The sequence below is a fragment of the Tinamus guttatus genome, unplaced genomic scaffold, assembly GCF_059628265.1.
Source record: "Tinamus guttatus ecotype Peru unplaced genomic scaffold, ASM5962826v1 Tinamus_guttatus_pri_ptg000259l, whole genome shotgun sequence".
Classification (NCBI taxonomy): Eukaryota; Metazoa; Chordata; class Aves; order Tinamiformes; family Tinamidae; genus Tinamus; species Tinamus guttatus.
In genome coordinates this window covers 559,513-582,220 of record NW_028288793.1, presented here as the reverse complement: position 1 = coordinate 582,220, position 22,708 = coordinate 559,513, and the positions used below count along the sequence as shown (strand labels likewise).

The following is a 22,708-nucleotide window of genomic DNA, read 5'->3' as shown; positions in this document are numbered from 1 at the left end:
TGTCGCCGCGCGCGGTGCTGCCGCCCCGGCCCCGCCGCGCTCGGGGCTCGGTCGGGTCCTCCCTGCTCGTTTTATTTTCAAAATGCGCATCTTTGCGTAGCGTTAAGGATGTGCATTCATTGTGATTATTAGTCATTTTTATTAATTACTTTTATTAATTATTTTCATTATGGTATTATTTATTTTAGTATTTTATTAATTATTTTTATCATTTTCTTACTTATTTTTATTAAATTATTATTTTTCTTACTCATTATGATTTTATTTCCTTTTTGCTATTTATTTTTATTATTTATATTGTTTGTATTATTTCTATTAATTCTATTTATTTTATTATTCATAGTGACTGTTTTATTATTTCTTTTATTTATATTGATTATTTTATTAATTATTTTTTGCGCCTTTGAATTTCTCCTTCCCTTCCCTCCTGCATCCCGCTCCGCATGGGGGCCAAGCCCTGGACACGCTGCCTCGGCCTTTCCCGGCCGCAGCTCCCGAGCTGATATCCCACGTGCAGCCCAGGGTGGGATTTGGCGCCTGGAGAAGTTGCTCCCTGCTCCGTATTGTTGCGGTGCAGAGTCTGGGTGGCTGAATCTGACTCTTGAGCAAAAATCCAAGTCGGGGCAAAAGGGGGACTTAGATATTTTGTCAACCTGGAGTGACCTTCCCGGAGCAATGCCTGGGTTTTCCGGTGTGAGCTTCGTGTTTCCCATGGGAGTGGGACCGACCTTTCCCAGCATGCCAAGGCCATAAATCCAGCATTTCCTTGGCACGCAGGTAACTGAGCGCCCCATTTTCACACAGCCGGACCCCCATTCCGCTCACGGGGCATCGGGTCTGGGCAGGCGGCACCGGGATGGACACGGCTTCGGCAGTTGCACCTTCCCGGAGGTGCGGGTTGTGTCTGGGAAAAAAAACACACTTTGTTTTCATTAAGAAAACCCTAGCAACTGGGAATATATTTTAAAAATAGACGCCTGGGAACGCGCAGGGATATCTGCTCGCGCGGTAGCAAAGAGGAGGAGGGATATGGGGATATTTCCCGTGCCCCGGGAGCGGCACCCGCGGGGCCGGTGCCGGGAGGAGGAGGAGGAGGAGGAAGGAGAAGGGCCCGCTGGACTACAACTCCCAGCACCCCCCGCGGCGCGACGGGACTACAACTCCCGGCACCCCCCGCGGCGCAGCGGGACTACAGCTCCCGGGGTGCGGCGGGGTCCACCCCCGGCCGCCTCCCCCTTTGCCCCGCGGCGCCCGGATAAAGGTTCCGCGGCGGAGGCAGCGCGCCTCGCTGCGACGCCGCCCGCGAGGAGGAGGAAGGCGGCGGCGGCGGCGGCGGCGGGGGTAGGGGAGGCGGGAGGGTGGGGTGGGGGGGATCGAGGAGAGGCCCGGCCGCCGCGGGCCCTCCGGTAGACGGCAGCCTGGCGGGGGCCGAGTGCCCGCCGCCGTGGGGAGGGCATAGCGGGACGGACGCGGAGGACATGGAGGGCGAGGGGGCCCCGTCGTGGCGGGGCCCCGGCGGCGGCGGCGCGGCGCTCCGCGAGCTCTGCCGCTGCTTCGGCCACTACAACCGGCACCTGGCGCGGCTGCAGCACAACCTGCGCGAGACCAGGAAGTTCTTCCGCGACGTCAAGTGCTCCCAGGGCCACCCCTTCGCCGAGGGCCCCCCCGCTGCCGCCGCCACCGCTGGGGACGGCGCCTCCCGCGACGGCCCCGCGCCCAGCGGTGAGAGGGGGTGTCCCCGGGGGGGGGGGGCTGTGAGGGGCGGGAGGGGGTGCAGGGTGGCTCGAGGGGGGGGCGGGAGGGGGGATAGGGCTCGTGGTGGGGGGTGGGATGTGGGGAGGGGGCCTGGAGGAGATGGGGGGTTGTGGGGCTCTGGGGGGGGCAGGGGTGCAGGTTGGGGGGCTGCGAGTGTGGGCTGTGGGGGGGGGGGGGTCAGCAGTGAGGGGGCTGCGGGGGGGCTGTGGTTTGTGCTATGGGGCAGGGGGTGCCAGGAGGGGCTGTGGTCTGTGCTATGGGGCAGGAGGAGCTGGGGGGGCTGTGGTTTGTGCTATGGGGCAGGAGGAGCTGGGGGGGCTGTGGTTTGTGCTATGGGGCAGGGGGTGCCAGGAGGGGCTGTGGTTTGTGCTATGGGGCAGGAGGAGCCGGGGGCAGCAGGATGAGCCCCGGGGGGCTCCAGGTGCAGTTGGGGATGGGGCATAGGACGAGGGGTCCCTGGGGAGGAGGCTGGGGGCACACGGGGAGGCCGGGGGTGCAGGAGGCTCCGTGGGGGCAGTGGGGTGGGAACGAGGGGCTCGCGGGCGCCGCGCGGAGCGTCCTGCCGCTCGGTGGAGGCGGCCTCGGTGCTTCCTCCTCCTGCTCCGAGCGCGGCTCCCGCTGGGGCCTTCCTGCCGTGCGCGCAGCTTCGTCTTCCATAAGACTGTCCCGTGAGAAGAGTTTAGCCGGGCGCTTTTTTATACATAAAGATCTTTATTCATTCCCAAGTGGCTCATGAGTCATCTCTGTTGGCTACTCGTCCAGGATACTTGTCCATGCTTGTCTTATGCTCACAATTATGCCTTGAAAATTAAAATGTTGAGCTCTTCTGCCCGTTTTTGTCCAAAAACGGTGTCCTGTGTAAGCCTGCAAAATAGAAGCGGGAAGCTGGGTAAAAACCTGGTCTCGGAGTCTATTTGTTTACATCTTTCTGTCATTTCCAGGAAGTAGGAGCTGGTTGGTTTTGCTCTTTCTCTTTGAGTCGCCTTGCTGATGGGGTGGTGCTGCCCTGGTGTTACTGCTCTTTAGCTCATTCCTAAAGAAATGTTGCTAGTTTCCTTGAAAGTCTGCTTTATGAATTAAGCGTTTGACATGGGGTGCAGGTTGCACCGAATGTTCTGCCTGTTGTTCCTGATACGGGCTGAGTTCTGCTACTTTGCAGCATCTACCTTGGCCTGGTTTGTCTTTCCTGCTGTCGCTGGTTGTCATTTAAGTCAGGGCTTGAAAGAAAGCCCGGCTGCTCCGGAGCTTGTTCATGCAAACAATAAATGCAGGGTGATGCTCTGCAGTGTGTTGAGCTCGAGTGCAAGTGCTTTGTAAAGTGTGTTGGGATTGGGAAGTGAAATGGACTGGTCTCTTCTTGCTTGCAACTGTGAAAAGTAAATATAAGTGTCTTAGAAACAAAGCAAATACCTGGCTGGCTTTTGAGACGCCTGCAAGGTGAATGATGGCAGGGAAAGGTGCTGCCCTAGGGAGTCTGCCTTGCCATGGACGGTGCTTTTTGCATTGGTTTGTTAGTGTCATTGCAGTCCTCTAGCTTGAACCTGGCAGCTACTTTACAAGTCTGTGTTCTTGGTGCCGTTACCTGCTGTTATCTTACTGACTTTCAAATAAAAAGGTCCCCATCGGGGATGCGATAGCAGATTTGGCTACTGTTTGTAAAGCGAGAAAGCAGCCGTGCTTTGAAATAACTGTAGTTCTGTTTTCTTCGTTCCCTGCTTGAAATAATGCAGACCGTTGGCCCTAGGAACCGGAGTTTCTTCATACATCTTCTGTCTTGCTTCAGAACTTGCTGCAGACTGAAGCAACCACCTCTGGATGGATGTGCATCTCCCTGGGGGTCAGGCTTGCAGCTCTGCAGGTACCTTAATGAGTGAGGGTGAAACCCCTCGCCCTGGGAACCCGATGAACCCGCAGGCCGACGGAACGTGGAGCTCTTGAGTGAGAGGGTTTGAAGGGGCTTCGCCCTGATAGCGTGTTGGCCAAGTGTGGATCCTGGTTAAAATGTGACTGCTCTGTCTATATTGCTGTGATCCTCCAAAGATTAAGGCTGCTCTTGTGCTGCTGGGAGGGTAAACACAAGAAGGTGAGTTTTATGCCAGCTTGTGGGGAGGATATTGGAGAAAAAACTTCTCAGCTGAGGCAGGGAGGCCCTAGCACACGTTCAAGTTAAGCAGCAGCCCTAAAACCCCCAAGATCTGGCAGATCTTTGGTTATCCTGGGCTGTTGGGGAGGTACCAGTGTTTTCCTGTGCATGGAGCTAGGGCACCGTGCTCATGGATGTGGGGAGGGCTCCGCTTTGTTTCTGTAATTATGTTAATTACAAATCTGGTGGTGGTCAAAGCGTTCTGCAGCCCATTGCCTGTGTGCAGGCAGGGAGCTCGCTGCAGCTGCCGACCCGTTTGGTTTTGCAAGTGGGTTTAAAACGAGGGGTCCTTCTGCACAGCATTGAAGTGGGTGTCCGTGTAGTGGCTCCTCTTCAACCTTTTCCCAAAATCAGGCTCCGGTCTCCAGTTTCAGGAGTTTTAATGACTGCCTCCTTGGAGTGCAGTGGAACTGGCTGCAGTTCTCCATCGCCGCCCTCAAACCAGGTTTCGTCCCTGACTCTCTGGTCTTTGTGGTGCCTCAAGCTCGGCAGATAAACAGCACATCTAAACAGATCTCTCTGCATTTGAGCCATATTTGCCACTTTCTAAGAAATCCTGCACTCTGTTTTTACTGGAGGTTCAGGGACGTGGTGTTGGGCCTTGGTGTTTCTCTTCATTCTGATGTTTGCAATAAAGAACAAGTGTTCAGCCCTGTTGGCTTCCTAGGAGCACTTTTTTCCTCCTGTGCCTGTTGCTACTCCTTTGGCCTTATTTATATGGAGTGTCTGCTGAAATTGGAACAGCCACAGAGATATAAGAATCTCCTCTTAAGAAGAGAATGAGGAGTGTCAGGGTCTGGCCTTAATTTGTTGTCCACATGTAATTTTGAGGAGTAATAGAAAGCCAAGAGCCTGGAAATGCAGCAAGCTTTCCTTAAATCAATTGCTAAGTGCATAGGGTTTTCACAGGTCCTATAAATTCAAACTCAGCTTGTTCCCAGCAAGTGTTGGATTGAATTTGGAGGTGGCTCTTGGTGAGAGAGCTCCTTGTTCTTGGACAGGCCTTCTCTTTTCAAGGCAAAAAAGCTGATGGGATGCACGCGCTCCGGGATTCCCCCGGGGGCCTGTTTTTGAAGTGTTTATCACATGGCTCGGACACGGTGCATGGACACGCTGTTTAGCAGCAGCTCAAATCTTTGTCAAAGGGCCTGACAAAAGCAGCCCTTGGTTGTAACAGTGCAGGGACAGAGCTGCCTCTCTCCATGAGCAAATTCTAGGTAGGTTTTCTATTGAGTTAGCACTATAATCCTAGTTCATATTTGTCCCCCATGGAATTTTGTTTAGATTGGTGGCCTTGGTAGCACTGAGTGTTGCATTAATGTATTTATCCTATATATCTAGGAGGAAATACTAATATGCTTGGATATTTGGTGCTGGATTTGAGGCCACTGCCATGACTTGAGGGCCTTGTTGGTACATGGGGTTAGTTATGATATAGTTGAACCTTCCTTTTGGGGTAGGGTCCATGCTTGTAGCCAGCACACCTGGAACTCTGCCAGAGGACATAAATGAAATATAACAGGTTCAGCACTGATGTATGGGCTGTGGTGAGCTCCCTTGTTGACTGAACGCTGACCCCCAGGAGGTTTTGGACACAGAAAAGAAAGGCTGTTAAGAGATGCAGCGTTTATAAAGGCATTCTGTGCTTCAGTAAGTTCTGTATTTCAGTCGTTCTGTTCTGGTTATGGGGCTGTGTAAACGCAGAGGCTGCCCCGAACGAGGAGCGCGTGAAATCCGTTCCTGTCCTGAGCTGCGTGTTTCCATGCTTGGCATCTGGAGAACAAGCTTGGATTCCGACTGATGTTTCAGTAGATATAACCAGATCAAAGCAATTCTTTATCTCGTGGATGAAGGCATCAATGTGCTATCTGTGGGGTTTGGTTGTTTTTGTCTTGCATAAGCTGCTGGCTGGACTGTAGCCTCCAGTCATTTGATGTGACCGCCGTCGCTGGGGTCCTGAAAGGCTTGTTTAAGAAGCAGCCCCAAAGAGTCCTGCTGTAGGAAGTGATGTCTCAATCTTTTGCAGCAATTCCTGCCATGTTAAGAGGAGTTTGTGTGTGAACTCAGTAACGGGGTCTTTGGGCTCCGCTCTGCGGGGCTGGGGACAGAGCTGCTGCTCCCCGTGGTTGGCTGCACGGAGGAGTTCTGCTCTGTTGAGCTGCTTAGGATGGAAGGAATCGTCTGATGAACAAGGATTCCTCAAGCACCGCCGTTCCCAGACTTCAGGCTGAAATCCCCAAAGCTAAATATTAAGCAAGACCTTAAGGAAACCTTGAAGTGGGTCCTGGCTGCATAGACACAACCAGCTACAAGTGGTGCTGCTCCTAGTTGGAGTGAGCGCGACTCAAACGGAGGAATGGAGAGCTATTGAAATGAGACTTAGAATAACTGTTGTGCTGTCTTTAATCTGGTTACTGCTGCTGAGGAATTATCTGGGTATATTGTAGTGTCTTGTTTGCTTGAAGCTTGAGATGCTGAAATAATTTTGGATGCCAGAGTACATGACTCATTAAAAGAATTTTAATAACTCTTGAGAGACAAGACCTTCCTCTACAACATCCCTGCTGGTCCTTTTCTACTGTATTGTAGTCGGGTCTATTCTTTACACTGGCATTCTTGTCACTTTGCCTGGTGTAATAATAACCATACTGGTTTAGAGCTTTCAATTTTGGCAGTTCTTTTTAGGACTGGTGTCTTCATCTGTCATTTCCATTCTTGGGTGCCATCTGCCTCCAGATCTGGAAAAACGGACTAGATCTTTGGCTGTAGGAGAACACTAGCTGTTTTGTACTCGCTGCAATTGTGCTGAAGTGAAGCAGATGGGGAATTTGTTTGTATCCAATTTTTTTTTTTTGTGCTGCCAGAATTATTCTGTTGCTATGCATAAGGTAACTCAAAGCTTCTTAGACTTCAGCTTAGATGACTGAACATGGAAAAAGCTGTGTTTAGTACTTGTAAAGAATTCAGAAGCTAAATTCAACGCTGAAACTGTTTTCTCTGGCATGAATGCAGCAAGGCAAATGCCAGGAGTTCCAGCATAGCAGACCCAGAGCTCCAAGGGGCTGCTTAGTGGGATGTTCTATTTCATGCTTCGAGTGGGAGCTGGGGAAGCAGGGAGGCTACAGGGATTTCTGGCTCCTGTGTAGAAGACATGAGTGCTCTTTAATTTCTTTTAGCTGTTTATTTTACTTAAATGGTGAGAATATAAACTGTGCCGAGTTCACCACGTAGCTTACTCCTTTCAGGATGGAGAGGCTTCTACTCGTGCTGTCAAAAGACTGAGGTTCTGTGTTTCCTTTCAGACTCCACTGAGTACCCTGGTGTCTCTGCACTTCTGGGTACAGCTTGCTGAGAGCCTTCGTGTTCATCCAGCCCTTCCAACACGCTCTGTTCTCGATTCCAGGGCAGAGCTTCATCTCCTTCCCTCGCCACGAGGAAGAGCATCTCCAGCAGACGGTGAGCTGGCACCCCTGCCTGCTGATCCTGGGCCAGAGCTGCAACGCCAAGTGCCAGCTGCTCAACATGCTCCTGGGCGAGAAGCTGCTCCCGACCACCAAGATCAGCAGCGAGGAGAATTGCAGGAGGCGCCGGATCCGCTTCACGCACGGGCTGCAGACGCGGGTTAGCCTGGCGCTGCCGGAGCAGTACGAACTGGTCCATATGATGGCAGCCCACCGAGGGCAGTGGGACACCATCCCGGAGGAGGACCTGGAAGTTCACGGGGACAGCGAAGACCCTGCTCACCGCATCGCCGAGCTGGAGGTCATGCTGCCCTACTCGCTTCTAAAGGTAACTTGGTGCTCACGGGCCTTAGCACAGCGCCCTTATCAAGAGGCAAAATTCACAGTCTCTAATAAAAATGTGGCTACAAACTCTCAAGCATACAAGTGTTTCTTTTATTAGACAGAAACTGTAAGTTTCTGTCTTTAATCAGACTTGACTGTCTGAAACTGTGTGCTTCCTTCCTCTGAAGGCTCCAAGTGCCTCCAAATGCATCCTAAAATTTGACTCTGGTTTCAAGATCATCCAAGTTAGCCTCACTGCCCAGTAGTAAATAGAAGCTGTCATGAAAATGTGTGCATATATGTGCACACACGCATGTATATGTGTATATATACATGTAATCTCTATCCTAAAGAGCTTATTGGCAGAAGGGAGCAGCCTTTTGCTTTCTGTGGTGTCAGTGGAAGTTGGAGGGTTTGGAAGTCGCAACAGGGCCTGTTCCCAGGGCTCTTTCCAGCTTTGCTGGTACCTTGCTTTGCAACCTGTGTCTCACTCGCCCAGCAAATGATGTATTCCTATTCTGTGACTGCAGCAATTTGGTATTTAACAAGTACTTTTAAAGGCAAAAGTTGAATTTCGTAGCTTTTTATAGCTTATGTTAGCTCTCATTGCGGTTTATATTTTATGTAGATTGTTTATTCTTAAGTGTGAATTATTTAAGTGTGTAGGCTGATTTCTTCTCACAGGATTAAGAATATGAACTTTATATTTGAACCATAAAATATCAAGGTAACTTTCTCAGGATATCTGAATCTAGGCAGGCCTGGAAATAGGCTGGTAATGGGGACTCCGTTTTATCTCCATCAGTCTGAAATCCATTTCAGAGCTGGACTAGAGCAGAAATTAAACCTACCCTAATCAGATCAGGCAAGTTAATGCAATGTTGTAGCGACCTTGTGGCTTCTGCTCCCCACTGAAAGTGAACAGAAGTGACGTGTCCGGATGAACTGTTTGAGGCATCCACCTTTTTTTCCTGAAAAGCCTCAAATTGCCTGGTGCTGCAAAATAAATGTCCCTTCTGGCTCATCTCTGTCAACTCCTGCCTTGAGAGTGTTTAGCTTTACACTTATTTTTACTTGGTTGTGTTTTCAGATGGGTTGGTTTAGCTAGCTGCAGTTTGTAACCCTCTTTTAGATTTCTCTTATGAGCGACAAAGGCCCCTCTGTCTGGCTTGGATTATATTTAGGACACTTAGATGAAAAAAGCTACTCAGATTAATTTGAAAAGGGCTAGTGAAATAAAAAGCCCTTCCAATGGAAGGAGCGGAAGGGTGAATCACAGCCTCACGCCGACTCAGAGGATTCCTCGCATGAACTCAAGGGCTAAAAGGAAGAACCAAATTGATAGAATTTATGTGTTTTAGGAGCTAATTGGGCTAGGAATAAAGTATTGGAGTCTGGATTCCTGCTGAGAGATCTGTGGTTCTTCCTCCTCTAGCTAATGAGTGTTTTCCAGCTCTGGTTAGCATACACCAAGACAACAAAGTTAAAAATACCTGCTGCTCGGGGCCGTTGCAGCTGGGAGCAGTGGAACAGCCATTTGGAGCAGTAATGGATGAGGGTTTTGGAGTTAAAGCAGAGCTGCAAGTCTACAGAGCCTCTCGGAGAGCTTTTTTTAACCTTGGGACACAAAGCTCGCAGCCTAGTGACAGTTCTGTGCTGGAACATGTTATAGGACGCCAGAAGTTGCTTCTGTGTCTGATAGGAACGTTTGAACCCGTTCATCCCATGTAACGGGGCCCTGCCCACCAGCAGGATAACAGCAAGTACCCAGGGGTGACTTTGGGATGAAGGAAGCAACGTCCTGTCTTAATATTGATGCACAAATGGAACACTCTGAGTTTCTACTCGATACTCTGCTGAATTATTGGTGCCTGGGATGGGACCACACTTGCTTTTCTGTGTCACTTAAGGATGTCTTAAACAAAACTTGTTTCACAGAAAAGGGGGTGAGGAGGAGGGAGCCAAAAATTTCATTTGCTTGGGTCGGCTGCTGTGAGAACACAACCTTGTGCTAGTAGGTATGTGAACTTAGATTTGTTTTTATTAGTTGATATAAATGGCCAGGGAAGAACAGCTCTTTGCAAAGCTGCTCTATTCCTTGGGGATCACCCTGTGCAGGAATGCATCTAGGTCATGGGGAATAATCCATCTAGCTAGACAGATTATTAGATTTACAGGGGAAGTAGAGTTGGCTCCTTCCCTAAATCTTATCAGTTGTGCCTAGAAGCCCAAACAGATTCTCAGGGGTATTGGTTTCCCTTTGGATAGCAGAGCTCAGAGGGAGGAGGCTGGAAAAAGCTTTCTTTTCCATGGGGCTGCATTTATTTTGCTCTCTGCTGCGTTCTAGTTTGACCCTCACACTGAAAAGCTTCATCCAGGGCTTGTAGAGAAAGAAAAATCGTTTCAGCTGCTGTGACAAAGCTGGAAAATGAATAATAAGAAGTACAAAGTGGTTGTACGGGCTATAAAAAGAGAAAAGCACTAGTTAGGATTTATTGTATCAGTGATTCAGGTTGTGTGTAAGTAGCACAGTGTGGTGATGTACCTATGGGCTTGTAATTTTAAACCTCTGAAGATGTCCTGATCTGTCTTCTCTAGAGCCTTTTTAACACGTTTGGTTGTGTCATTAATACCTAAATACATGTGATTTCTACGGTGGCTGGAGGAAGTAGCTGTGTGTGCTGGAGACCCAAGGTCTAGTTTAATTTCTTCATTTGGGATTCTCTGCCACTGTTGTCTTGGAAGTAGAGAATAAAGTTAAAGACCTCAAAAAGCGAGGAGAGGGAAATAAAATTCTAAGTGGAATCCAGGAATATGCAAGTACTTCAGATTAATGAGGAGGCTATGGAATTTGCCTCCCATATATTTAAAAAATGCAGTCCCTGTTGGATGTCAGGGATTTACCCATTCCGCTTGGAAGTAGGATGGCCTAGTAGTCGGATGGGCTTGGAGTGACACTGAGCTGGGCCTTCGATCATCATCTGCTTGACAGGAGTTTGGGCAAAAATCTGCCTAAACTGGGTTAGCTTTTTAGTACCTCGGTTACCCAAACAAGCAATAATTAAAATGCCCTGGGCTGGCAGTGTGGGCTGAGTGGGAATGTAGCACAGAAATGCCTTCTAACCAGGCTGCACATGAGAAATCATCTGTTGACCTAAGCTTAGCAAAATGCAGTGCATCGACAGACTCTGACTTGGCCTGTACCTGCTTGATCCTCGATTTTAAGTTTTCTCTGGATAGGGGATATGTAGATCTCCGTGCCTGATGCTCAGATGGCTGAGGGAGAAGCTAAGATGTTTTGAGAGGACCTCTGAGCTGGGGGAAGTACCAAATGCAGCAACGTGAGGGCAGCTTCAAGCGTCGACGTTGAAGTGTTTGTAGGGGTGTGACCTTGCGAGCGGCAGCGCAGGAATTTTAGGAATCCCATGTGAATCATGGGCTTTCCCCTCAGGAACGCTAGATCCCAGATGCTTTGGAGCTCTGTAGGCAGCGCTAAAACTTCTGCGGGGCGTTTTAAGAAAGGAGAAGTGTTGCTATAGGTTCCTGCAGCCTGCTAGGCCTCTATGGAAACAGCAGGAGCGGCAGCTCGTGCTGCTCTGTTCTGTGTCTTGGTTTTCTGCCCGTCTCCAAGCGACGGCACCGGCTTCCTCCTTTGTTTGCCGGCCCGGGCTGAGTCATCGGCCCTGGTGCTTATTCCGGAATGGCACTTCCAGCCCATCCTGGGCATCCAACAGGTTCGAGCTCAGCGCCGCTGTCCCGGGACAGTAACGACCTCGCTGTGACTAGCTGGGGGACTTGGTCACGTCCTTTTTTGAGCAACTCTGAGAGAAAAATTTGAGAATTATTAATCGTCCTGCTGTTATGAGCAGGGAAGATGTCGCTGGGAGTTGAAAGCAGAATTTAAGTCTCTCACTGCTGTCGGCAGCAGTATGTGCCCCACGCAGTGAAACCCTGTGTAGTAAGAAAATGAGGGTTGTTAAAATACATATTTGCTAGTTTTTAGCTGGATTTGAAGAGGATCACAACTGAACTTACTGTCACAACCATCCGTTCCTCCTTGTTTGTCCCTTGGCTGCAAACCCTTTGGAACATGTTGTTGTGCTGCCTTTATCTTGGCAGTTGTGGTTAGTGTGATACTTAGTGTTGGAAGCTGGAAGTCCAAGAGCTGGGTATCTGGGAAGCAGATATGGAGGCTGAGAGTGTATTTAGAGTGTATTTAGAAGAGACTATTGCAAAATGAGGGTGGGCATAAATGAAAGAATAAGAGCTCTCCATTGACAGCACTTACCTGGGAAACTTGTTCTAAAGAAGGTGCTTGATGCCCCATAACAGCTCCAGCAATTCTTGATCCTTTGGAAGGATTTGCCTTCCCACTAGTGGGTCTGCATGAGCCATATATGGGACTCATAAATGTTCTGTAGGGTGTAAATGGTTGTTTTTCTCATTTTGTGCGTGAAATGGCCGGAAACTGAAGCACCAAAAGTTCCACAGGAACTTAAGGAAAAATTTCTTACCAGTGAGGGTGCCAGAGCACTGGAACAGGCTGCCCAGAGAGGTTGTGGAGTCTCCTTCTCTGGAGATCTTCAAACCCGCTTGGATGCAGCCCTGTGCCATGTGCTCTAGGTGACCCTGCGTGTGCAGGGGGTTGGACTAGATGACCTGTAGAGATCCCTTCCAACCCTGAGCATTCTATGATTCTATGAATTACAGCACAGTTTTGCATGTGCCGGTGTTTAAAAGGACCTGGATGAGACTCTCTCTTGCCTCCTTGCTTGCTAGGAAGTGGATGTGGTGGTAGCACCATGCCGTGGGTTCCAGCCTGCCGAAGCCACCCTGGGAGAGTACGTGAACCACGTCCTGCCCGTGCTCGTCTTCGCCGTCAGCGAGGCGGAACTTTCCCCGTCGGACGAGAACGAACTGCGCGAAATCAAAGAGAAATTTTCCCTGCCCGTTTTCTTCTTCAAAGTGCCAGAGTCGGGGGCCGAGCTGATCTCCCACAAAAAAACTGATGCTGAAAAGTCCTCTCTTCACTGCCAGCTGCTGGACTTGGAGTACCTGAGCAGCCAGCACTGCAGCTGCGGCGCGCCGGGGCCAGACGCCGGCGCCCAGAGCATGTTGGTGGAGCAGCCCGAGAAGCTCCGTCTGCTGAGCACCTTCTCCAGGCAGGTCCTGCAGAAGCACCTGGTGGAGGCGGCCACCAGGCTGAACGAGGTGCACTGCCGCTGCCTCAACATCTTCATCAACCAGGCGTTCGACATGCAGCGGGACCTGCAGATCACCCCCAAGCGGCTGGAGTACACCCGCAGGAAGGAGAACGAGCTCTACGAGTCCCTCATGAACATCGCCAACCGCAAGCAAGAGGAGATGAAGGACATGATCGTAGAGACTCTGAATAATATGAAAGAGGAGCTCTTGGAAGATGCTGCTACTATGGAATTCAAAGGTAATTACCGCAAGGGAAATGAGGAGAAGGAGGTTAGGGGCTTTTAAGGAGGGGGAACGAGTGATATTTGCCACCTGTTAAAGAACAGTTGAATGTCAGTCTAGATGGGTGACGCTGGAAGCAAATTCGGAATTACTACAAATGCTTTGTGTATTATCTCCTTAATATGGCCTAAATATGGCTTCTTATAAGCAGCATCCTCCACACCCCACTTCCAGCTTTCTGCATGGTCCCAGGTAGCATGATTTCTTCTGTTTTAATTCCCTATTCTGCAAGGTAAGAAAAGTCTCAGCCTTTTCCTCAGCAAGTGTGTTAAGATTTGGGATTAAATCCCTCCTAAGGCGGGGGGGTGGAGGGAGATTTATTTGCATTTTCTGCTCAGTTTCCTCATGTCTGAGGGATGTTTAAGGGTCTTGAGTATAGAACCTTCTAAAAATGTAATTCTTTTGGGTAGGTAAGACTTTCCATAAACAGGAATTTATGCTAATACTGTGTTCCTCAGAGCCCGTGCTTTGCATCTGGGGGTGGTTTTTGGAGGGGGAAGTAGGAATTTTCACTGCACCCTTCTAGTGCCAGAACTTCCAGGAACAGCAGCAGGTAGAAGAATAGAGAGAATAGAGAGGGTGAGATGGTATCTGCACCCTGCCTGTGTGGATACTGGGTCTATCATAAGCATCAAAGTGATTATTTGTAGGTTGATGCTCTGCAGTTCTGCTTGCTTGGTAAAGGTTTAAATCATTTCTCTTCAAGAGTCCTGAAACTGAAATGCAGCTCACTAGGCTGACATGGGAAAGTTCTTCTCCTTACAATAAAGTTGCAATTTAAGCTATAGGTTCAGAGGAAATTATTTTGTTGCAAGTGGAGCACTCTTCTGAGATATCAAAGAGGCTAAAACTCTAGAGAAAAAAAATAGGTTTGGCCTGGCTTATTTCTTCCCAGGTTCAAAATGGGATGTTATTTCCTGGGACAAAGAGGAGAAATGATGCATTAGTCTTCTCCTGTGTATTTTTGCTTCTGCAGGTGGCCATGGAAAAGGTCTTTCCTGTTCCTTGGGTTGTTTCCTGTATAGTGGCCACTTGAAATGTAACCTTTATAAGAAGTTTGTGTTAAGTACAACGTATATGTACACATACTTGAGATATGTATATGTGTGTTCATGCACATACCTAAAACAGCAACAAATATCACAAAATGCAGCATCTTGTTGACTCTTGTCCTTGGGGGCAGAAGTTGTCCTCACTGAGGCTGTGCTGTCCCTGCTCTGCAAACCGTTTAAAGCAGCTCTCAGTAGTTGATAATGCAACTCTTATATGCTTAGAAAGTACAAAAAATGCTTCTTTCTTTTCCTCTGTGCAGACATCATAATTCCTGAGAACGGGGAACCTGTTAGCTCCAAGGACATAAAGTGCTGTATTAAGCAAATCCAGGAACTGATTATTTCTCGATTAAATCAAGCAGTTGCCAACAAGTTAATTAGCTCAGTGGACTATCTGCGAGAGAGCTTTGTAGGGACGCTGGAGAGGTGTCTGAAGAGCCTGGAGGAGTCTTGGGACGTTTCCGTGCACACCGCAAGGAGCTTGGAGAAGGCCAAGGATGCCTCCGTGCACATCACAAGCAATTATCTCAAACAGGTAGGGTGGCTCGAGCGGCTCCCTGGACTGATGCTTAATTGTTGCCCTCCTGATGCAACGAGGGTGGGAGGAACCTGAGGTGTCCAGTGAAACCAGAGGAATGCAACAGCTCTGGAGTCCTTGTGTATCTGATGCCGTTAAGGGCCATGCCAATATTTGGAGATATTATTCCTAGTTTGTCATTCGAAAACCTGCTGCTGTCCTTCCTAAATTTCCTTAAGGAATCAAATTGCAGCCTAGAAATACCTATGAATAGAATAAAATAAACTGAATCAGGCGAATCAGCATCTTGCTTGGTGTCCTTTGGCCATTAGCAGAGACAAGATGTGTCTAGGAATGTTTATAGCTACTGGTTTGCAGAGTTTCCACCCTCTTCTTCCTCTTTCTTCCCAGATACTCAATGCAGCCTATCATGTTGAAGTCACTTTTCACTCCGGCTCGACAGTAACCAGGATGCTGTGGGAACAGATCAAACAGGTCTGGGCATTTTTATCACTTGTTTTTAGTAGAGGTCATTGTACAGTGATTTTTGGAGCAAAGGCTGTAGTGAATATTCGCTGCTGCCCTCAACTCTGGCTCTGGACTTACAGAAGTTTCTGCTGTAAGAGATGTTAATGACCTCTAATGCCATCAGCCTCTTGGTGTTCCTTCCTAATTGTATCGAGGGTTTTGTGTGGGTAGCTGTGGGGAATAGGGGAGTTTTCTCCCAGGTAGATGCACCACGGACTGAGTGGCATCAACCAGATTCTTCCTGCAGCCTGGGGAGAGGGTTCAGGCTGCGTGAGCAGCAGCTGGGCTTCTGGGGCCCCTATAAGAGACTGGGGAAGAGCATCTTGGAAGCAGTGTAAGGGAAGTGGTGCACACCAAGACTCCTGGATGCAGGATCTCTGCACCTGGCAGCATGTCTGTCTGAAAAGATGTTCCACCATAGCTCTCAACTTAGGAATTTTTTCTGAGTCTCTGGTTTACTGTTCATGCTGTTTTTTTCACCTGAAGAGCTGGCTCTTGCAGCTCTGGTGTTCCTTAATATTAATTTATGCAGATGGTGGTTGTTCCATTAGTGGCCAATGCACCTGCAGCATCGTTAGGTAACAGCCCCTTACTGAGGACAGAACCAGCCCTCGCTCCTCACTGCAGCAGTGAGGTCTTCCAGCCTGTGGCTGTGTGTGATTTACAGTCTTGGTCATAAATATGAAAGGATGTTTGGGTAGGAATGAACTGAGGGGATATTCCGAAGAATTGGATCTCTAAATACTTCGTGTGTGTATGTACAACTCTAAAAATCATTTAACCCAGTTCTGCAAGAAGATAAATTTATGTATTATTACAGCAAAGTATCTAAAGAGTCTTTGAAGTGATTGACTCTCTGCTTTTTTGTGCTAGTGCCTTGATGCTGTTCCCTGTTTCCCAGATAATCCAGCGGATTACGTGGGTCAGCCCACCTGCCATCACCAGTGACTGGAAGAGGAAAGTTGCTCAGGATGCTATTGAGAGCCTCAGTGCATCCAAGTTGGCCAAGAGCATTTGCAGCCAATTCCGGACCAGGCTAAACAGTTCCCATGAGGCTTTTGCTGCTTCTCTAAGACAGGCAAGTGCTGTAAAGAAAGAAGTTGTATTTTGTATGTTATCACTATTGGGAAGTGTTATTTTTAATAGCAGGGGTAGGTAACAGAGCAGTCCATGCTCACCGCAGCTAGAGATGGAAGAGCTGATGTGAGCACCCTAATAAAAAATTTCATTTTGCAGTGAGGGCTGGTTAAGCAGGATCTCAGTTGTACAATGACAGCACTGTGGTTTTAGACCGGGGAGGATGACCATTATATTTGATATTTTTGCAGTTAGAAGATGGCCATTCTGGCAGGCTGGAGAAAACAGAAGACCTGTGGCTGAAGGTGCGGAAGGACCACGCGCCTCGGCTGGCGCGTCTCTCGCTGGAGAGCAGGTCCCTCCAAGACGTGCTCTTGTACGGTGAGCATCGTGCTCCATGTTCTCTGGGACATCTTCCCTCCTCCTTTGCAAGAAGCCAGGGTGAAGGGGGAGGAAGGGGCTTGCTTTGCAGCAAGCTCTCTCAGTGCACTGAGTCCTGTGGATTGTGCACTGAGTCCTGTGGATTGTGCAGCTTCTGGCCCAGGAAAAGGAGCAGGCTGCCAGCCCGATGCAGTAGGAGGGTGTTTAAGTTGCTGACTAAATGGATGTTGTGCCTTCCAGGCAAGCCCAAGCTGGGCCGCGAGCTGGGCCGAGGACAGTACGGCGTGGTCTATCTGTGTGACAGCTGGGGAGGGCATTTCCCATGTGCACTGAAATCTGTTGTTCCTCCAGATGAGAAACACTGGAACGACCTTGCACTTGAGTTTCACTATATGAGGTGGGTGTTGTAAGTGCTTTTCTGACCCCCACATGGATTTCCTTAACCTCACTGCTGCAAGCAGAATGCTGTTATATGTAGGACTCACACAGGGGTGTGTGTGTTACTATTCTAAGGTGGCAGTTATTGGACAGTTTTTTTCCTTTATGAGATTAGGCATGTCCAGGAGGGGAGGAAAGGATATAAAAATGACTGTTTTTCTGTGCTGAACTTCCTCTAGGTCTCTACAGACGCACGAGCGGCTGGTACATCTCCATGGTTCTGTAATAGATTATGGCTATGGAGGAGGTTCCAGCATTGCTGTCCTCTTGATAATGGAACGGCTGCACAGAGACCTCTATACAGGACTAAAGGTACTGAGAATCTGTCAAAAAAAGCCTATATCTCTGTGTCCAGGTGTAAAATGAAGCCTACTAATTCCTGATCTAGTAAAACTGCGTTAAAGTAGTAAGAGCAGCTCCTGCCCTGTCTCCTGTTCAGTAACTTTCTGGAAGGATGGCTTTGCAGGAGTTATTGCTGCCTTTTCAGCATAGTTTGGCAAAGAAGGGTAAGGAAATCCCTTAGATAAATGTAACTTCCACTTACAGGCTTAAATCTGTTTGTTTATTCTTCAGGCTGGGCTAGAATTAGAAACACGATTACAGATCGCCTTGGATGTGGTTGAAGGAATCCGTTATCTTCACAGTCAGGGACTTGTGCACCGGGATATCAAACTTAAAAATGTCTTGGTAAGGAAAACTTCTGTGTCTGGCTAATTCTGAGGACTAATCAGGCCTTTTTAGTGAGAAGGAGAAACATGGTAGAAGTGAAGTCGTAGCCTTCCTCGTATGGAAAGTTTCTCTTGTGATAGGTTAGTGGTAGTTCTTAGCCTTCAGTGGTGTTTACAAAAAAAAAATAGCTTTGCAGTGAGGCTTTGCTAGCTCAAATTCAGATAGAAAGCCTAGGGGGAAGGGAGCAGTCGAGTGGCTTCCTGAAAGCACCTGAGCTAGAAGTAGGATTTCCAGTTCCTAGTTCTATTAAACTAACCACACCCTCCATGTAGAGGACAAGTGAAGACCTGTCTAGTTACTGAGCCTCACTGGTGAAGTGTCCTATTAGCAGCCAAGTCACCAGAGAGGCTTTTTTTAAAGAACAAGTACTGAACCCTTCAAATGATATTAAAAAGCAATATTGAAACTGAAAGGTATGATTTTTATCAGCTGTTTGTATATGACTGATTCTGCAGCTTGACAAAAAGAATCGAGGCAAAATCACTGACCTGGGGTTCTGTAAACCAGAAGCGATGATGTCTGGCAGCATTGTGGGCACCCCCATTCACATGGCTCCCGAGCTCTTTACAGGTACTCTTGTAATAAACCACTAATTGCTGAACTTTTCTGAAATGTATCTAGCCTCCTCAACCAGCAATGGGCCATGAATCTCAGTTTGGGAACCACTGATGCAACATTAAGAGGGTTTAGTTTGAGTATTCTGCATGCTCAAGTTAGTCTCAGAGTACTCGGCTTCTGGTGGTGTGGAAAATGTTTGCCATCTAATCACGTATTTATTTGCCACAGGAAAGTATGATAACTCAGTGGATGTTTATGCATTTGGGATTCTGTTTTGGTACATTTGTTCGGGCCATGTGAAGTTACCAGAAGCGTTTGAGAGATGTGCAAGCAAGGACCACCTTTGGAACAATGTTAGAAGAGGTACAGTGAGCTTTACTCAAGCACATGGTATCACCTGATAAAATTTGAGAGCAGATAAGGAATCAATTTTTATCGTCTTTTAACTGAAAGGTTAAAAATTGTATTTTTTACAAAGAGTTGATCTGGTGGAACTTGGACATGCTTTGAAAACCTAACAAAAAGAGATGAAAAAATAGCTTCCAGTTAAGCACCTCCTTCCTGCGTGTTGTAGGAACTGTGCTATGCAACACTTGAGCGTTGTATAACTCCAGATGGTTGTGATGTAAAACACACTGTAGAACCAGCCAGCTATGGCATGATCCTCCAAAGAATGCTTAATCCCTTGCAATTTCTGGAGGCCATAGGGATCTTTATGTTCAAGTGCTCAATATGCAGCGTGCTGGGGAAGCTGTCATGGATGGGCTGGATGTTGAGTAGAAAAGTGGCAGTTTCTTATTTTTTTCTGAAAAAATAAAGCTATTTTATGCCTAAGGAGTTTTAGTGCGCTTCTGTGTTTTGTGATACCTTAATCCTCCATGCTGCATCATGGCATCAGAATGCTTTACTACTTTGTCCCAAGTTTCCTGTCCATATAATCTCTCCCCTTTCTCATGTGAAAAAGATTAACCCAAATAAATGAGTCTTGTATTTGGCCAGACAGCCTCTGCTCATTGCTTGTTCTCATGGTGAACTTGCTCCCAAACATGCACCATGCTGATGGGTGGGGAGGGGAATAGAGTTTTCAGGGTGTTTGCCTTTTCAATAAGGGAGGATGTCCTTATTTTTTGTCCCGGGTAGTTGCAAAGAGGAGGCACCATGAAACTAAATGTGCTAGTTATCCTCTGGAAGGCTACGTGATCTACTGATGACTAAGAGTATCCAGAAATGGCTCACAGTTGTTGTAAATAAGCCTTTATTGATGGCACAAGACCCCAGACAGTCCCTGGTCAACTCTACACCAAAGTGACAAGCATAAGACTAAGTTTGTCCCGGTTGAGGTGTGTGGATGTTAACAAGGTCCCTCGCTGTTTTCCAGGAGTTCGCCCAGAGCGTCTTCCAGTGTTTGATGAGGAATGCTGGCAGCTGATGGAAGCTTGTTGGGATGGGGACTCCTCCCAGCGCCCGCTCCTGGGAATTGTTCAGCCTATGCTGCAGGGGATCATGGACAGGCTCTGCAAGGCCAGCTCCGAGCACCCAAATAAAGGCTTGGATGACTCTACTTGAAAAGGAAGCACAGAAGAATTTTTAACGGAGAGAATTCGGAACCCCTAACTCTGCAGATGGCTTCTTCAGATGTAGCTCTTGGTGGCTAACGTGAGTGGGACAGGTAATAGCAGCCCAAAGATTGCTCAGAGGTGAGACCCTGGGGACGTTGCATCTTGAATAGCGGACAGAGAAATCTCCCTGGAATACCCCATTGATGCTAGTTTCCCTGCTGCAGCTTCGATTAGAGGTGAGCAAATAAGATAGAAACTCCATGCCCTTGGACTGAAAGGGATTTTTTTTTTGCCAATCCCGCATAAAACTCCAGTGAGACAAAAGCATCTTGTGTTTCAGGTAGCACCCGAGTTGCTAGGAGTTGATCCAGACAGTGGTTGAAACAAAAGCTCTTCCCATTAACTGACAGTCCTGGGTGGCCTTGGGTCTATACACAGCTATTCCAATCACTTATCCATTGGCACCAATTCCAGTGCAGTGGGAAAGGAAAGAGAAGGCAGAGGCTTCAGGCTAGAAGGGGTTAGAGGATGGGAATGTCTATTTTTATTAGCTTCTTGCAACACTCATAATGTTTACATGCACAGGAGTAAAGCTTCCGTGTTTTACCTAAGGGGGGATTATTCAGTGTTCCATTACAGTGAAAATACCCCAAGTTATAAGCTCTTATGTACCCTTCACCTCTTACTGCTTTAAAAAAGCTCTTTTGTGGTAATTCTGCTTTGTAATGGCTACTAGAAGTCTGAACATACCTGACCTTAACTACAGTATTTTGGGAAAATGGTAAAACTGCTCAGAGGTTACCTATTGGAATACAGAAACATAAAGTCATTGCCACTAATGACTGTCCATGGGGGAAAAAGCAGATTCATTTTAACTGGGGGTTCTGAATTAGTTGTAAAGGCAATGACAGTTTTAAATTGTGCTAACTATTGGCAGACATTTTTAAAAAGAATAAGGTTTCTTCAGGGTTTTTTAAAGTCACATGCTTGGTGAGAGCGTAATCTAGGGAAAACAGGTCCTTCATTCTTCAGTAGCCGTGTGTTGTGGCTGTGTCTGCTCATCTGATTGCTTCACTTGGGGATCTCTCTTTTGGCTGCATTGAAAAGAGTAAAGATGGGGGTGGGAGGGAGGCAAATCCTTTGCAAGGAAGGCATCGCTTGGGATGGTCCTCATGCCCTAAAAGGGCTTCTGGAAGTACCTTGTCCTCTGTCTTTGGCATTTCTGGGACAAGGCGGATCTTAATGTAACGTGCCAATGGGGTGGAGGTTGGAATAGAAAAAGACACCTTAATAGATGAGGAAATACGGAGCTGGCAGCTTCCTCCCTGGGTTTGCTGTTGCTGCCAGCTGTGGGGTGGGCAGGAAAGCTCCTGTCCTGTGTCCAGGATGGTGCAGGCGTGTGGACCTGCTGCACCTCCTCGCTGGGACTTGCTGGTTGATACCCAGCAAAATGCCAGCCCACAGTCTGCTCGTTGAACAGCTCGAACAAAGGAAAGGGATAAATGACCCTGCAGTGTTAGTTTAGCTTAAATCTTTCTTCGTGCAATAAATTGAATTAATGCTTTTAAAAAAAGAACAAAAACAAAAAAAACAAAACTTTTTTATTTACCTGCACACGTGGGCATTTTTGTGGCCTCTGATGGCGTTAAGAGTATAGTCCTATCCAGGTAGGAGCCTCTGCAACTAGTGCAGCTGGAAGTGCAGCAAGTGCGAACCACATGCACAGAACGACCCCTTTTCCCAAGGGGAATCGTCGGGCGTTTCACTGCCTCGGTGTGTACGTGCATGCCACCAATGACACTAACAGTATTAACTCCGCTTCCTCTGTGTCGTGGCTAGTAACCTTATTTAAAAGTGGGAGAGTCGAGGTCAGTCTCTTGCAATTTAATAGTTTGTATAAATAATACATGTATGAATAAAACGTAAATGTCTGTATATGCAATTCCAAAAATGTCTTGTATAGCTTTTCCTATGTAGCTATTGCCAGACACTTACCTGGTGCCTTTTTAATGTTGTGTATAGCTACCTTGATGTCTTGTTTAGTTTCTCTTTTTGCACGTGCAGCATCCTGGACCTCCAGGTTTTCCCCAGCTTAAGCTGCTTCTCTGCATTTCTTTTTCTATTTGGTTTAAAGTCTTAGACTAGTTTTGGGGGATTTTAGACTTGTTTTGAGAGGTTTCATACACCCTATTATCTTTATAACGAGTGGGGGTTCTTCCTCATTAGAGCAAGGAAAATAAAGTGAATAAATTATAACTTTATTAAATTTCACAAACTGCAACCACAGACACTTATATGGAATTATATGACAAAACTGTAAAGCAGTAACTCCACTATGTTAAGCTTGTGCAGTTGGACTGAGTAGCTATTCTTTGTGGAAATGAGGCTGCCTTTGTATCCTTACTCTACTGAGGTGGTTTGTTACTGTAAAATATAGGATTTTTTTTAAAAAGGTACGTAGATCTAAGCATTATACAGCTTACCACGTGTAACCACGTCCTGGACTAGCTGTTGTGGATGGCCGCACACCCGTGTGTGCTGTTACGGTAGTGTCACACTAATGGTCACTTAAACAGCACAGGCTGAATCCCGCTGAGGCCGACTGCTGTGAACACTGACACATCCACGTTTTCCCTCTCCCTTCCTGCAGACCCATCTCTTGGGAAGGTGCCCGTGTGGAGTTCAGGCCTGTAATAATT

General features: G+C 47.7%; 1 protein-coding gene across 2 annotated transcripts; it reads left to right on the top strand.

Moving 5' to 3' along the window:
• Positions 1-1,385: 1,385 nt before the first annotated feature.
• Positions 1,386-21,366, top strand: DSTYK (dual serine/threonine and tyrosine protein kinase). Of its 2 annotated transcripts, none has more exons than XM_088526894.1 (13): positions 1,386-1,722; positions 7,302-7,687; positions 12,463-13,126; positions 14,483-14,757; positions 15,151-15,234; positions 16,169-16,345; positions 16,596-16,725; positions 16,966-17,122; positions 17,343-17,475; positions 17,737-17,850; positions 18,348-18,462; positions 18,679-18,813; positions 19,829-21,366. In XM_088526894.1, the coding sequence occupies exons 1-13, from the start codon at positions 1,479-1,481 to the stop codon at positions 20,014-20,016; spliced, it is 2,802 nt and encodes a 933-aa protein (XP_088383020.1). In that variant the 5' UTR covers positions 1,386-1,478; the 3' UTR covers positions 20,017-21,366. The 2 variants fall into 2 exon arrangements, with proteins under 2 accessions (XP_088383020.1, XP_088383021.1); XM_088526895.1 differs by having other exon boundaries at positions 16,169-16,349; positions 16,600-16,725.
• Positions 21,367-22,708: the final 1,342 nt, after the last annotated feature.

Bases quoted from the DNA above. Each gene is read 5' to 3' on its own strand.
- DSTYK (XM_088526894.1), top strand. From the start codon at position 1,479: ATGGAGGGCGAGGGGGCCCCGTCGTGGCGGGGCCCCGGCGGCGGCGGC. The intron at 1,723-7,301 runs GTGAGAGGGGGT...TCTCGATTCCAG, and splicing joins CGACGGCCCCGCGCCCAGCG to GGCAGAGCTTCATCTCCTTC. The intron at 13,127-14,482 runs GTAATTACCGCA...TCCTCTGTGCAG, and splicing joins TGCTACTATGGAATTCAAAG to ACATCATAATTCCTGAGAAC.